Genomic DNA, 15,046 nt, shown 5'->3' on the forward strand with positions numbered 1-15,046 from the left:
CATGCTTTTATTCCTCAGAAAATGAGTCATTCTAGTCTTTGTGATGAGTATTTATTCACATTTTAGTGTATGTAAACAGTTTGAACTCATTTCTCATAGATGTCCACATGAAACAGAAAACTTTAAGACAGTGAGTATAATAACAGGTTTTTTTCCTTCATTCCCACAACTTTCCCTGATATAGAATTATACAAAAAATATAACAAATATTACATCCATTAATATACATTTGTTTCATATTGTAAATGAGATTTGTAAACCATCATATGTTGACAATCTTCACTACAAGTTCAGGATGCAGCAGCTGTACATTGGTCAAGTTTACATACTGTATTTTACATCTACTACTACAAAATTACTGGTTGTATTTCCCCAACTGAACCTCACAGATTTAGATATTACAGATAAAGACACCCATTAGTAAGGTCTGACTTATCTGAAAATTAACGTTTCCCAAAGATGAACAAGCACTTAGAAGTGTTTTTCTTAGAAGTTGTGTAAACCTGAAGTAGGAGAATAAATAACAGAAAAAAAGGAACAATTTCAGTGCCCAAAACACTGATAAACAGTTTTGAACACTTGTTATTGTGCCTTAAAGTATTGCAAAAGTGCACCATTGGGGTATTTGAGCATAGTGCAGTATTCTCGCAGGCCAGTTTGGGGCGTAATTTCCACTGGGGACGGTTTATAAGAGTGAAACACCAACAGCGGCAGTTAAATTTAACATTAAGTATGGATATATGAAGGTAAGAAGTTCTTGAAGGATCACAAAAAAGGGGATTACAAAAGGCTTGTATTTTGAGTGACACTGTGAGAAGGTAGAACCAAAGCCTGTCTGGTCTCAGGAATAACTAATACTCATAATAAAGATAAATACACACTAGACTTATATAAAAAAGCCAATACATTCATTGACATTGCTTTTATATACAGGTATTGACAGTGTATGACCTCTAAAAAAGTTTTATATTCTTTGATACATTTTGTATATGTTTGTTGTGACTGAAGTTGCAAATGACACAATATCTATTGATAGTGGCACAATAATGTACCATAAATCTGCCAGTCCTATTCTTCATAATATTTACTGTATATATACCCATAACTGAATAACTCAACATGTGAAGTTCAGTAAAGTTATGGGTTAAACAACACAGACAGTAAGACCGCTTTTTCTTATGCATATTTAGTACTATTCTGGCAGAATTAGCATGAAGACCAACTTAATTATTTCCCAGATTTTGTATTAGTTGGGACTCTAGTCCCTAAATGTATGTAGAAATGCAGCTCCTCAAACCAAAGCTACGCCCTTGCAGGCAGTGATCAGAAAACAGTGTAGCTGTTGGTTTCCCCGTATCCTGCCTCCTGCAGGTACTGCTCGATGTTAACTGTCCCCGGCACCTTGAGGACTTTGTCTGAGGCACTCTTCTCTCCTGAGACGAGCTTGCGTTTCACCTCAGCCAAGGAGGGTCGATCTTGATACTTCCACTGGCAGCAACCCTTAATGATGGTGTACCTGTGTGAGAGAGTTTTACAGAGAATTTGTTAAAGATGGGAACTCTGTAATGGTTCAATTGCTTCAGATTTGGATGTGTGTTATCTGGAGCGTGCAGTGGATACTTACAACGTGTTGGAGCAGTTGGAAGGTTTTTTCAGACTTTTCCCTCGTTGGTGAAACTGTAAAAGCTCATTAACTGAGATTTCTGCAAACGGAGCTTCACCTGGACAGAAAATAGTACATGTAGTAGGTCGTACTAGTTATCTAGTAAATATATTTCTATAAGTCTATTATTATTTATGACCTATGCTCTGAAATGCTAAATTACAACTTACCCAGTGTTGCCATTTCATACAATAAGGTGCCAAATGACCAGCTAGAGAAGGACACACATAAAAATAATAGTTAAACCTTCCATTCAGTAAGTGCCCTTAATAATACTTACAGTACATGCATTTCATATCTCTGTTATTTTAATCATTAAGCATTTTATGCATCAGCAACATCTGTACTGAAGGATATAAATTGTAGACGGAGATGGAAATGGATAAACTCACATATCGCTGCTCTGACTGGCAGGTCTCTTGGCTAGCAGCTCTGGCGCCTGCCATTTCTTCATGCTGGGATCGTCTCTCTGAGTGACTCCCTGGTTCTTCCTTGTGTAGACTCCATGCAGGCCCCAAAGCTTGGCCGTGAACGCACTGCTGACCAGTACACTGCGGGCTCGGATGTTTCCATGGAGAAGATCTTTACTGTGAAGGAACTCCTGATTGGGCAACAAGATAAAGACGTGTCAAGATAAAACATTTCAGATTATTGTGTAAAGTTCCTCCAGTAGAAACACAGACACTGCACTATGAGAGCAACTGTTGAGACAGTATGTCAGTACTGCTAGGACCGATCCATAGATTCATCAGGAGTGTAACAACGAATGGAATAAAAGCAGTTTAATTTGATGGTTACAAATGTTTAAAAATGGTTTCACAAATATCTATGAATTTTATAGGCATGGCTTCTCATACCCAAAGTGATATATAAAGTTTGTTCTGTTTTCTACAAAGTATGTATGTATGTAACCTTTGGGATGACATATGATCTTTGTAGGGGAATCTCGTCAACAAGTCAATGCTGAGATGGGGTTGGGAATGGTTTAATGTATGTACAGTAACTGATCTGAAAGTCAAACATGTGGTCTAAAAAAGGTTAGGACATATTTATCCTATATTAGCATACTGACCAGCGCTGAGGCCACCTGTGTGGCCATAGTAAATATTCGTCTCTCAGTCATCTCACATGGAGGATCCACTTGTTCCTGAAAACACAAACACCAATGAGTTATGCTGCACTTTGCCATTTGGATGATGAAACAATTATTCTTTTCTTTGTTTGAATGTTTTTTTACTTTAACTATATGGTTATAACTGTATATACGGTATATATACACTCTTTAAAAATAAACTTCAGACGTACCTGTCTGCATTGCCACAGGAAGCTGAGCAGGTCTCTGTTCTCCAGCTCTTCCACAACGGTAACCAGAGGAGCTCGCAAGGAGACCACACCAAGGAGCTCTGGCAGGAAAGGGTGGGGTCCAATCTGGGCCAGAAAGGATGCAAAACCCAGGAAGCTGTGTCTTTCTGTGGCGTCAGCAGAGTCTGTAAAAGGTAAGAATGACAATGAGATGAAAATGAAAAAGAAATGTCCTGAAAACCAGATGAAAAATTACCAACAATCTTGAGATCCACCAAAGGGGCTATTCACAAACACACATCCATTAAATGAAGTGCAGGTTTAACCCTTTCTCACCATTAAGCACCCGCAGTACCACGTCCCTGTTTTCCATACGGGCCCTATAGAGGGACACAGTGGAGTCGGAGCGCAGGGAGAAGGCAGTAGGCAGAGGAGTGACCAGGTTGAAGGACTCAGGCAGCCTCTTGCGGGGCAACTCTCTGGGCTGGACAATGGGTTTGAAACTGGGTTGGAAGGGCTGCGGTGGGGGGCTTGACGGGAAGGAGGGTGTGTCCACAGACGTGGAGAGGTTTTTGGCAGGGTAAGTGTTTGGGGGGTGGAAGGTGGAGTAGGAACTGGGCACGTCCAGAGCAATGCTTTCATGCTCCAGGACATTGATACCTGGTGGAGCTATAGACAGAGAGTTAAGGCGGGGAGAGAATAAGAATAGTTAGCATTAGTCTTTGTGTAGTGTTTGACTGAAACCAAGAAAGATAGAGCACTTACAGTAACGATCCCAGGGGGGTATTTATGTTATAGAGTGGATATTAAAACTCTAAAATAGGCAAAATTATCAATTTTTCCTCAAATCCATAATTGATATATCTTTATAAACACAAAATAAAACCCAGACTCTAAGAATATGGATATGTTTGATAGGTATGGTGGTAAAAAAGCAGAATAACAATTAAGATTTGCATGCACACTCCACAGCCGCAACTTGTAAGTAAAATTGTGTAACTGAAAAATCTCTTATTTGTAAGGAAGAATGTGATTACTTTTGCAGTGTAGTTTACTTTATTTGAATTAAATTCTGCAGAATAGGATGTAAAACACTGTGCAAATGTTGAAAAATGAAACAAATTTTACTTTAAAAAGATTCTGTAGAACAGAAAATACTGCAAAAGGTTTTGAGGGATTATATTTCTTTACAAATGTGCATATTTAACTACACCTCATGCAAACAGCAAGAAACACGAAAGTACTACAGGAAACGATATAGTTTCATTTATTTCAATCTAGGCTGACACCCTAACTTCTTCTCTGTCTTCTTACCATCGATGCCATGCAGCACTCTCCTGGAGGCTGCCTTAGAGGCCTGTGGACGGACGCGGTCGACTTTCTCTGGACAAAAACGCAGGAGGAAAATGAAGACCAGAGTGACCAGGAAGCTGGCCAGCAGTAAAATGGGAACGATGATCACCTCCTGCTCATACACACGGATCTCTGCAAGATAAGCACAGACACAAGGATGTTCATCTTCATAATCACTCAGCGAGACTGCGATCGACCGAAAGCAGCAAACATGTTTGTTTGTACAGCAAATGAGGCTTTCAGGTTGTCAGGATGTGAGGTTGTTCATCCGTCAACTAAAGGGAAAATTTAGCAAGACTAGACTGTGGCTTGTATTTTCAGACAATGACAAAATGACTATAATAACTAATTGAATACATTTAGTGGACATAATGTTGACTTTGCCCAGGTTAGTGGCAAAAAGTTTCTTCTCTGCTGATAACTCACCACAGATAGTGTCTCCAGGCTTGCAGTGGAAGTCTGCTTCTGATATTGAAGACATCCTGTCAAAAGTTAAAAGAGATGATAATAGATTATTCGAAGCTAAGGATATTTTATGCACTCCTTGCCCTTAAAGCCAATCTGACTCAATCCATTTCTTAAATTTATGTAACAGCTTCAGGATATTATCCATTTACTAAAGACATTTAAGGCTTATAAACAAATACACGCCGATGATTAATTAAAATTATTAAGCGGTAGTCCTGAAAGCTGAATCTGCAGAATCTGCAAATAGTAACATGACTCTTACAGGTAACCAGTATGAGAAGGTGTCTGACATGTAACTGAGACCAGGAACTTCAGGTGTTGTATCACTGTCTCTGAGGTATGCCAAACCTTTTCTTCCTGCCAACCTAGATACCTTCACCACATTGCTTTTATTCATTTCATCTTCTCTTGTGACACAGAACTTTAATCCTTTAACATTGGGTCAATCTTTAGATGGAGTAATATTATATGAGCTACTTTAACTACAAGACAATCCCTTCACCAAAGCTGTGTACTGAAAAAAATAATTATCTCCAACTGAGGCATCTTCTGCTATCTTATATCTGAATTCATAGCTGTTTTAAATGTAGTGACACTGCAGCAACACACTTCAGTCACGTGATCATCCTTCTACGTCAGATCCAAGATCTCTAAACCTGTCCATCTGCATTTTTTAACATTAATGATAGTGCTGCACTACACACTCAAAGGGAAAATGGCAAAGCAGCACCGGCTCACACCCCAACTGATAGAAAGAAATGTCATCATGAAGACCTGAATGAGACACACAGTTAAATTAACATCTTTCATATTAACACCAGTTTACCTCACAGTTACCATAACAATATATTACATGACTAAAAAACAGAGACAATGAGAGTATAATAGAAGATACATATAGTGTACAACATCCTCACCTTACCTCCTTCAGTTGTGTCTTAAATCCCTCCCAAAAAAAGATCCTGTTAGTGCAGACTCATGTCTCCGTCCTTCATACGGCCAGGCACTTCTCATACATCATCCCAGCTGAATGTGTATCTTCAGATCTTCATTGTCTTGTTTTTCTCAGGCGGTTTGTCAGGCTCAAGGGATCAATGTGCGGCTCTCTGTTTGTCTACCTTCAGTGTTTTCTTAACTCCACCCTCCTCACCTGCAACTCTTCCTACGCCTCTCCTATTTACCCCTTCCTCCTTCCTTCTTTCTGTCTCTTTCAGTTCAAGAGGCGATCACAGTCATATCAGGTTTATGGTAATCAACAGTCCTGCCCTGTCTTTCTTGGGGTTTGCTCCGCCACATTCTGCTATTTCCTATTATTCTGAAGCCGGCATATGTTAGCTACTTCTGGCCCAACCTATCTCTTCTTTTGTCCAGGGAAAACTGGTCCTGCGGCTCCTTGTCATTTTTAGTCTCCAGCCTTTTGTTAAGAATGTTTGGCCTTCATTGCTCTGAAACTCGTATGACAAGCTTTGCTGTCTCTGGAGTATTCAGTCAGCAATAAACTGCATTTCTTTCGAATCAGATAATCCCATATCTAGAAAAAATATGTAAATGGCATGCTGTCAGTTTCAATAGTGCCTTATTATGACATATCAAACCCTGACACAAATAAAAACAAATAAAGATAATAAATAAGAAGGAAGTGACTCCTTTCCTGTGCATATTGTATGTGGACACTGGTTTATTAGTGAAAGGGATGTTTTTGAAGTGCATGTGTAGCACTGAAGATAGTTATGAACCTAATCAAAGCAAATTTTTGATAATTGAAATTAATATCACAGTGTGAAAAAGAAACATCTTTTAAAAATCACTTACTCTAAGCTGTTTTTTATATTTAATGATACTGTAATGCCACTGTATATTAATTGTATTTTTCATATTTAACCATATGCAGAATTATACTATTAAACTATTAAACTTTAACTTCATGCAAACCTATTCACATATAAGGTCTTTATCTCGGTCCCACGTTTACGACAGCAATAAGACAACAGTAAGACAATAAGGAAAGACGAAAACGGAATGATGCAACATCGAAGCATTAAGGAGAGATGAGGCCACCAATAAACGATGGAGAAAATAAACGGATTAATCAAATCAAGAGGAGTGGACTGAAAATCATTGATTATAAAGTTTGTACTGGTGTGCAATATTTACAAATGCAACACAATGTTTTACATATCGAGAAATGAGGAACAAAATAAAATGAATTCAGGGTGCAAACACGTGAATAGTGTGAGGCTGAATAGCGTAATTCTAAAAATGTGAAAATAGAACAAGTAGAGAGACATTGCACACTTATCCACCCCTTTTATTTATTTTTTTACCAGAATGGACAACTGTCATACATTATTCATCTGATTTTTTAAAAATCTGATCAGTGGTAGTTGAGATGTATATCTGATTATTAAATAACAACAAAAATACTGTAATATTAAGCACGGATTGAGCAATCACATGCATTATGTCTGAAAAATGTTTTGTCAAAAAGTGAACATTGACTCACTCCAGATTTTAGTGACTAAAAAGAAAAAGACATAAATTCCCAGCTTAAATTGAAAATGATCAACTCTGCGTGAGGTGTGACATGTCATTTTACATTTGAAATGTTTTATAACTAAGGTTTAATCCATTAATCCAAACATCCATGATCTACACTCACTTATCCTGTTCAGGGCTGCAGGAGGCGCGAGTCTATATCCCAGCTCACATTAGGAAAGAGGAGGTTACATCCTGGACAGCTCGTCAATCCTCCACAAGACATAAACAAATAGAAAACCACATGCAGTACATTCATACCTATAGCCACCACAGTTTCCAGTCCACCTAACCTTAATTGGAATGTCAATAATTTAGCAGGTAAACCTGTAAAAGGTTTTAGGAAAGTTGAAATTTTGACCTGATAGTGGCGCTGAAAGTAAAGACAAAGAATCACCCAAGTATTATTCATTAATCATCCTTAAGTTGTCAATGTTCCTTTTAATAAGCACATTACAACGCTGTAAAACGGTATGTGACATTACTTCACACTATTATTTGTTAGTGAGAAATCGGGAATATAATGTTTGGATGTAACAATGCATTGATTCCTTCTGGAAAACCAAAGACATGATTGAAGAATTAGCGAAGCATCCCAACAGAGTTTGAAGGCAGCTTTCATCTCACAGTTTGGCAGCTGATTTTCCAGGCTGAGGTCCGAGCCACTTCTCCCCTGAAACAGACGACAAAGTTAGATTTAGCAAGAATCTCAGAGAGCTTCAGCTTGAACTGTTAATGAATTGAACTGCGAACAGAAACAAAAGAGAAAAGCTTCAATAGATTTTTGTTATGCTGTCAAATGTTTATCAGTGTCTAAGTAAAACTGATCATGATCACAGAATAATTTCTCATTAAGATCACAGTTAAGACTAAAAGAGAGAAAAGTACATTTAATCTTTATGTTGTCAGTTTAACAGTAAATTAGTGTTTTTTTTCAATAATGTATAATGCAACAGTTTTCTCACCAATGCAGTGGGCCATGAGCTCAAATCTGTCTGATCCAAAAAACATCTTGTGCTTTCCATTCACATGACACACCATCATGGGGAAACCAAATGACTGGGAAGAGTTAAGGGGAGCGATATAGTTCATGACATTCATTACACTGTCCACTGCCTGAATGTGCAAGAAGAGCTGAAGGACAACTGACCCCGTGATCAAGTGCCTCCTGCGTTGTGCTTTTCAGCTTGTCTTTGATCTCCTTTGAGGTGGATAGTTTGAGCAGTTCTTTAATCTCGCTGTCAGGCAATCCTGCTTTCATCGCTGCCTGCAAAAAAAAAAAAAAAAAAGGCAACAGTGTGACAAAACTCCTTTATCTTTATGAATAAATTTACCCTTTTCAAATGCATCCAGGCTGGATAAGTCAGCAGTACCTCAGACAGCGATGCAGGGTCGGTGATGTCTTTGTCCTCACTCCAGATCCTCATCCACAGCTCCCGAGACACCTGCTCCACCTGCTTGTCTCCGCCTGTCTCCCTCTCTTGCACTGCTGCCACAAATCGCATTGCAGACAAGGAGCCTACAAGAAGAAAACAGAAGAAGACCATAAACTCACTAAATAAATAGTAACACTAGTATCTAATTGAAGACTGGATTATACACCTTAGGGGCCCCAGAAGCCCCACTAAAGACCACCGGAGACTTAAAAAGGCAAGTCTCCCCATTCCAGCCCTCATCACCTTCTACAGAGGCACCATTGAAAGCACTAAAACCTACGGTTCCACTTCCTGGTTCGGTAAGCGTCCGAATAATCATCTGAACAGGAGAGTGAAGACAGCTAGCGAGATCACTGGTTCTCCTCTCCCCTTCCTGCTGGAGATTTACCATCAACACTGTGTTCGCAGAGCCTTGAGCATCATCAAGGATCCCCACCACCCTTCCCATATCTGTTTTCCCTCCTGCCATCTGGAAAGAGGTACAGGAGCATCTGTGCCAAATCCAGCAGAACGCTAAATAGCTTTTACCCGCAAGCAGTCAGGATCATTAACAGACTGTGCTCCCCCATGAACACAAGAAAATGACAATAAACTAAATCTTGAAATCTTGAATCTTAAAAAGTACAAAATCATCTGGCATAATAATGTGGGTCCTGCTTTACTATCTAATCTTGAGGCCTTGTCTTGTCTGGAGTGGCCTTTTGTAAAAATCTAGCTGTAATATTTTAATTTAGTGATTTTAGATCTTCTGATACCTTGATTAAATACTCTGAGGCAGTGACAATCGATCCAAAGTGTCTGAGTTTGCTTCAAAATTGCAAAAATTGTATGACCGATGATGTTCGAAGCAGTTTTCTTCTTTGTTTTGCAATTGAAACCACAAATGGCTTGAAAAGGTTCACTGAGTCAGACAAACACTTCATGGATTATACTACTTGTGGAGTTGAAGAAAATTGTCATTTTGCAATTGCATGAGCACAGTTACTGTAGATTTTGTTGCCGACACACGTAGGCAAATTATATGTCTATCAACGCTGTGTGTCCATGAGCACCTTCACTGTCTAACAAATTATATGAATTTATTTCCAACATAGTGTTTTGTGAATCCTTTATGCTTCAGAAAAACACATTTCAGTATCACCACCTTTATTATTTCAGCTGATATTGTGCTTAAATGGTGTATGTACCTTAAATTAATTTGAGCTTAAAGGACAGGTTCACAATTTTTCAAATCTGTCTTAAATCAACAGTTAGGTGCCCATATGAACACTTAAGAGGTTTTCCTTGCTGTAATCATTTCTCCTGTTCACACTGGCAATAAAAAGATCCCCTTCAAATGTGAGTGTAAGTGACGGGGGCCAAAATCCACAGTGTGTCCACACAGTCATTATGTGCAAAAATGCATTTAAAAGTTTATCTAAAGCTTATATGAGGCTTCAGCAGTCTGAGTTAGTCATATCAAGTGGATATCTGAGACATTTACAGTCTTTTTAGCATCAAATTCCCTCTGTGTGTTTCCCTGTTGAGCTGCGGTGGAAGTATAGTAACAAAAAGAGGGACTTTGGCACTAAAAAGACTTTAATGTTGAAAGATATCTACTTGATTTGACTCATTTGGATGAAGCTTCATATTAGCTTCAGATAAACTTTTAAATACATTTTTGCACAGAAGGAGTCTTGTGGATTTTGGCCTCAATCACTTACATTGTAAGTACATTATGAATGGATCTTCTAATGGCGAGTATGAACATAAGGATTATGGCAAGAAAAACCTGTTTCAATGTTCATTTGGGCACCTGACTGTTGTTTTAAGGCAGACTTGGAAAAATTGTGAACCTGTCCTTTAATCACATAATTACACAGCAAACCTGTGACCAGGACTAATGTAAATAATGCACAGAGAGGGGGGACAACAGGGGTTAATGGGGGTCCAGAAGCAGGTCAATCAGGATATGGTCACTCAGTTTATGATCTACGTACCTTTTTTGAACATGGCCTCAAAGGGGTCAGATGGAGACTGCAGGGGGACATCAAAATACTGTGCCAAGCGTTTCAGGTCGTGCGTCATATACGCGAATTTGTTTGGAACCAGTCCAGGGGGCTTGTTGCCTGTCATGAAAGATAAATATTGAAATATGACAGTAGTAACAGCTTCCACATGAATATGGACATGCAACAGGCTGTTTAAGTAAATAATCTTTCCTACCTGAGCCTTGCATGACTCCACCCAGAAATGCAGGGCGCAGTTTGAGATCTATGTTCCACACGTTTCTGTAGCGACACATGACCTGTAAACAAACAATCTGCGTAAAGCTTGACTTTGTAAATAAAAAGTGATGGAAAGTAACTGAGTACATATACTCAAGTACTATATTTAAGTACAATTTAGAGGTACTTGTATTTTACTTGAGTATTTCTATTTGATGCTACTTTATACTTCCACTTCACTACATTTCAGAGGGAAATATTGTACTTTCTACTCTACTACATATATTTGACAGCTTTAGTTGCTTTTCAACTGAAGATTTGAAATGCATAATAATAACAAGCTTTTAAAATACAACACATTGTTAAAGATGAAACCAGTGGTTTCCAACCTTTTTGGCTTTTGACATCTTAAAAAAAGCAGTGTGTAGTCGGGGTCACATTTCAGATGTCTATGAGTTGTTAACGGCTCCACCAAATAGTGATTTTTCCCTCTAAACTTCTCACATGGTTTCATTTCTATAAATGTTCAAATGATCCAATATTTCACCAACAATCAAAGATGAGAGAAAAAGTCCAAAAACTGAAAATCTGTGTATCAGAACTTCTTCTTTCCTCTCCCATTAATCATCTCACAACCCCTCAGATTTATCAGATTTATCTGGTGACCCTTTGGAGGGGCCTGACCCCTAAGTTGGGAACCACTGGACTAAACTAGTAAACTGTATATAAAGTAGTTGAAACTAGCTTCACCTCCAGCAGCTACAACAGTAACATGCTGCTCTAACACCGATGCTTCAGTATTGATAATCTGATGATGTCACTTATAATAATATATCAGTCAGAGGGACCAAATGAGGACTTTTACTTTAAGTACATTTTGCTGGTAATACTTAAGTACTTTTAACGTTACTTAAGGAGGACTTAACATGCAGGAGTTGTAATGAGTACCTTTACACTGCTGTATTGGTACTTTTACTTCAGTAAAACATGTGAAAACTTCTTCCATCGTTTCCAAAAAGGCACAAACCTCAAAGCCAAGCCAAGAATAGGGAGAAACAACATCGTAGAACAACTCGATCACTTTCTTGGATGTCATCTTCGGCTCGGTTTTTAACTTACTTTCGATACCAATAACAACAAAGAGTCTCCTCCAACGCTAACTTACATGCAGGAAACCTCAGCTCAGTGTGCCAAAGTTCAACTAACGTGACACAGGGCTGCTTAATGTCATGTTTTCAAAGTCAAATCTTAATGAAATAGTACGTTTACAAACAGACAATCACTTTAGTTGGCTTTCACGGACGTATCGATGCAAAATGAGCTGGAACCGTCGTCACAATTTGTAACGATACATATTTTATACATATTTACAATTAGCTATACAGCTAGCTTCTTCTTCTTCTATTGTTTTATTGGCAGTGGCCACACGGCTTATGTCTGCATTACCGTCGTCTACTGGACGGGAGTGTGTAGCAGCACATTAGCAGTCAAAACGAATATCTTCAGTGTTATTGTAAGCAGTTAATTAAGAAACAGGTTCACAATTTTCAAGTCAGTCTTAAAACAACAGTCAGGTGTCTATATGAACACTGAAAGATGTTTTCCTCTCTGTAATCATTCCTCCTGTTCATACTGACTATTAAAAGATCTTCAAATGTGCTGTCAATGTAAGTGATGGGGGCGAAATACACAGTGTCCACACAGTCATTTTGTACAAAAGTGCATTTAAAAGTTTATCCGTAGCTGTAGCATCAAATTCCCTCTTTGTGTTTCCTCGGACAGTGTTTCCCTGTTGAGCTGCAGTGAAAGTATAGTAACAAAAAGAGGGACTTTGGCACTAAAAAGACTGTAATGTTGAAAGATATCTACTTGATTTGACTCATTTGGACAAGTGAAGCTTCATATTAGCTTCAGATAAACTTTTAAATACATTTTTGCACAGAGCAACTTAGATTTTAAGTGCATTATGAAGGGATCTTCTAGTGGCCAGTATGAACAGGTAGAATGATTATAGCAAGTGAAGTACTGTACTAAAGTACAATTTGTAGACACTTGTACTTTACTTGAGTATTTCTATTTTATTTCTCCTTTGTACTTCTACTCCACTACAGTTCACAGGAAATTATTGTACTTTTTACTCCACTACTACAACTGTGGTTACTTTTCAAATTTTACATTAAATAATATATGATAAGCTTATAAAATACAAGAAAAATGTTGAAGATTAAACCAGTAGTTTGTAAACTTTTTGGCTTGTAACCCCTGTGTGTATTTGTGGCTCCTAGTCATTTTACAGATGTTTGAGTTGTTTGCAGTTCCAACAAATAAAGCAATTGTTTGATGTCCAAAGTAGTAAAACCTTCCAGTATTTCACAAAAAAAGCAAAGTTTAGAGTAAAGTCTGAAAATGGATAAAATTTTGTATGACAGAAGTTTGTTTTTTACCCGGCTGATATCAGGCACAGTCACAGTGGCTGATTTTCTGCAAAAGGGGTTCTTTTACTTTTAATACTTTAAGTAAATTTAGCTGATAATACTTCCACTCTTTTACTTAAGTAGGATCTTAAATTCAGGAATTTTACTTGTAATAGAGTAATTTTACATTGTGGTATTCCTATTTTTACTTAAGTAAAGTATCAGTACTCTTTCAACCACTAATGACTATATTTTCCATCACAGACACTAAATCCATTACATGTTCAACAGTGGAGTGTTTACCTGTTTTATGACGTGTTTAATTGAGCCCTCTGTGTTTGATCCTCCAATTATGGTATTGATGATCACCTTTCTCTAGTCCCTGTATTGTTCCAGTGTCAACATGCTTTGGTATTTTATACAGAGTGCTGTCTTTTTGTCTACATTACTTTTGCCATGGTAGTCTGTAAAATATGTAAACAATTTCAAAAAGAATGTCTTTCCTTCACAATTATAATTTTCTGTGAATATACAGTAAATATTAACCAGTATTACTAACCATATGTACAAATTGTTCTTGCGTACAGTACTAGCTGCATTTTAGTTGCATTCTGTATTTCTGTATTGTTGCATATTTGCCAAATATATATAAGATCTATCCTGTTAATATGCATGTGCATTAATGCATAATCTTATGCATAATCCATGTTCATAAACGATGCTTTAGTTTCAGCTGCCTGCACCAACTCAACCTTGCACACTATACTCTTTTATTTGTTTTAAGCCTTAAAGTCTCACTCCACTCAAAAATGTGTTTTTCTTCTTCTACAGTTGGATGTTTGAGCATCACTGCGCAGAAGGATGTATGTGCAGAGTTTGACACTAGAAGGCTGTTTTCACATTCTTCTGCTGAAAGTGGAAAGTTTCTCTGAGCTCACTGAAAATCTGAGTTTAAAGCATTTGCGTGCAAGCATGATTTGTGACAGTACAACTAATTTAGAGCCAGTCGTGGTTCAATATGTAGCTTACATAAGTGTGATGTGGAAACATGAAGCCTGCAGCACAAACACTGAGAACATACTTTACAGTTAAGTGGGAGACATCTTGTTTCCAGCAGTTAAACTCTTGAAATGAAAAATATTTACATATTCAAAGAGTCATCAGACACAAATTATCATTCAAAGCAGAGCATTTTATATGTTTTAAATGTGTCTCACACTACAGCATGTCATCATATGTAGCATTGAACTGAAAAGTATAAATGTATCTAAATAAATCTCACCTCAGTTACTATGATCAGATGACAATAAAGGCCCTTGTTTCAGGTAACAACTCACATTTCTCCTTCAAAGCAGCAGATATGGAGGAAGGTATTGCTGATACTGCAACTGAGAAGATGTAATGATTGTGGAGCTCTGTGCAGGCCTATACTGTGCCTTTTTGTTAACCCATCATCATCATCATCATCTTCCTTTACTCCTTGTCTTCTTTTTACACCATGTACGTTGTATTTTTCCATCTTCGTTAAACTATATCCTTCGTTTTCTGCAGACTGTGCTAATTTCAGCTGCTGTTGCACAAATCTGACTCCTCCTCATTGTCTCTTCCTACATCCACCATTGAGGTATTTAATGATTAAAACTGTTTTCAGAACAATACACACACGAG

General features: G+C 37.9%; 2 protein-coding genes across 3 annotated transcripts; both read right to left on the bottom strand.

Moving 5' to 3' along the window:
• Positions 1-53: 53 nt before the first annotated feature.
• Positions 54-6,346, bottom strand: styk1b (serine/threonine/tyrosine kinase 1b). Of its 2 annotated transcripts, none has more exons than XM_044360172.1 (10): positions 5,709-6,346; positions 4,745-4,800; positions 4,280-4,450; positions 3,302-3,634; positions 2,969-3,150; positions 2,736-2,810; positions 2,056-2,264; positions 1,834-1,874; positions 1,625-1,721; positions 54-1,516 (listed from the first exon to the last, which is right to left on the bottom strand). In XM_044360172.1, exons 2-10 carry the CDS (start codon positions 4,797-4,799, stop codon positions 1,324-1,326), a joined length of 1,356 nt encoding a protein of 451 aa, XP_044216107.1. In that variant the 5' UTR covers position 4,800; positions 5,709-6,346; the 3' UTR covers positions 54-1,323. The 2 variants fall into 2 exon arrangements, with proteins under 2 accessions (XP_044216107.1, XP_044216108.1); XM_044360173.1 differs by having other exon boundaries at positions 5,704-6,346.
• A 1,396-nt stretch (positions 6,347-7,742) lies between these two features.
• LOC122988067 (glutathione S-transferase kappa 1-like) lies at positions 7,743-12,363 on the bottom strand. Its single transcript, XM_044360230.1, has 7 exons — positions 11,992-12,363; positions 10,963-11,044; positions 10,737-10,865; positions 8,695-8,840; positions 8,472-8,588; positions 8,287-8,380; positions 7,743-7,994 (listed from the first exon to the last, which is right to left on the bottom strand). The coding sequence occupies exons 1-7, from the start codon at positions 12,058-12,060 to the stop codon at positions 7,945-7,947; spliced, it is 687 nt and encodes a 228-aa protein (XP_044216165.1). The 5' UTR covers positions 12,061-12,363; the 3' UTR covers positions 7,743-7,944.
• Between the last annotated feature and the right edge of the window lie 2,683 nt (positions 12,364-15,046).

The sequence above is a fragment of the Thunnus albacares genome, chromosome 8 (assembly GCF_914725855.1).
Source record: "Thunnus albacares chromosome 8, fThuAlb1.1, whole genome shotgun sequence".
NCBI classification, from domain to species: domain Eukaryota; kingdom Metazoa; phylum Chordata; class Actinopteri; order Scombriformes; family Scombridae; genus Thunnus; species Thunnus albacares.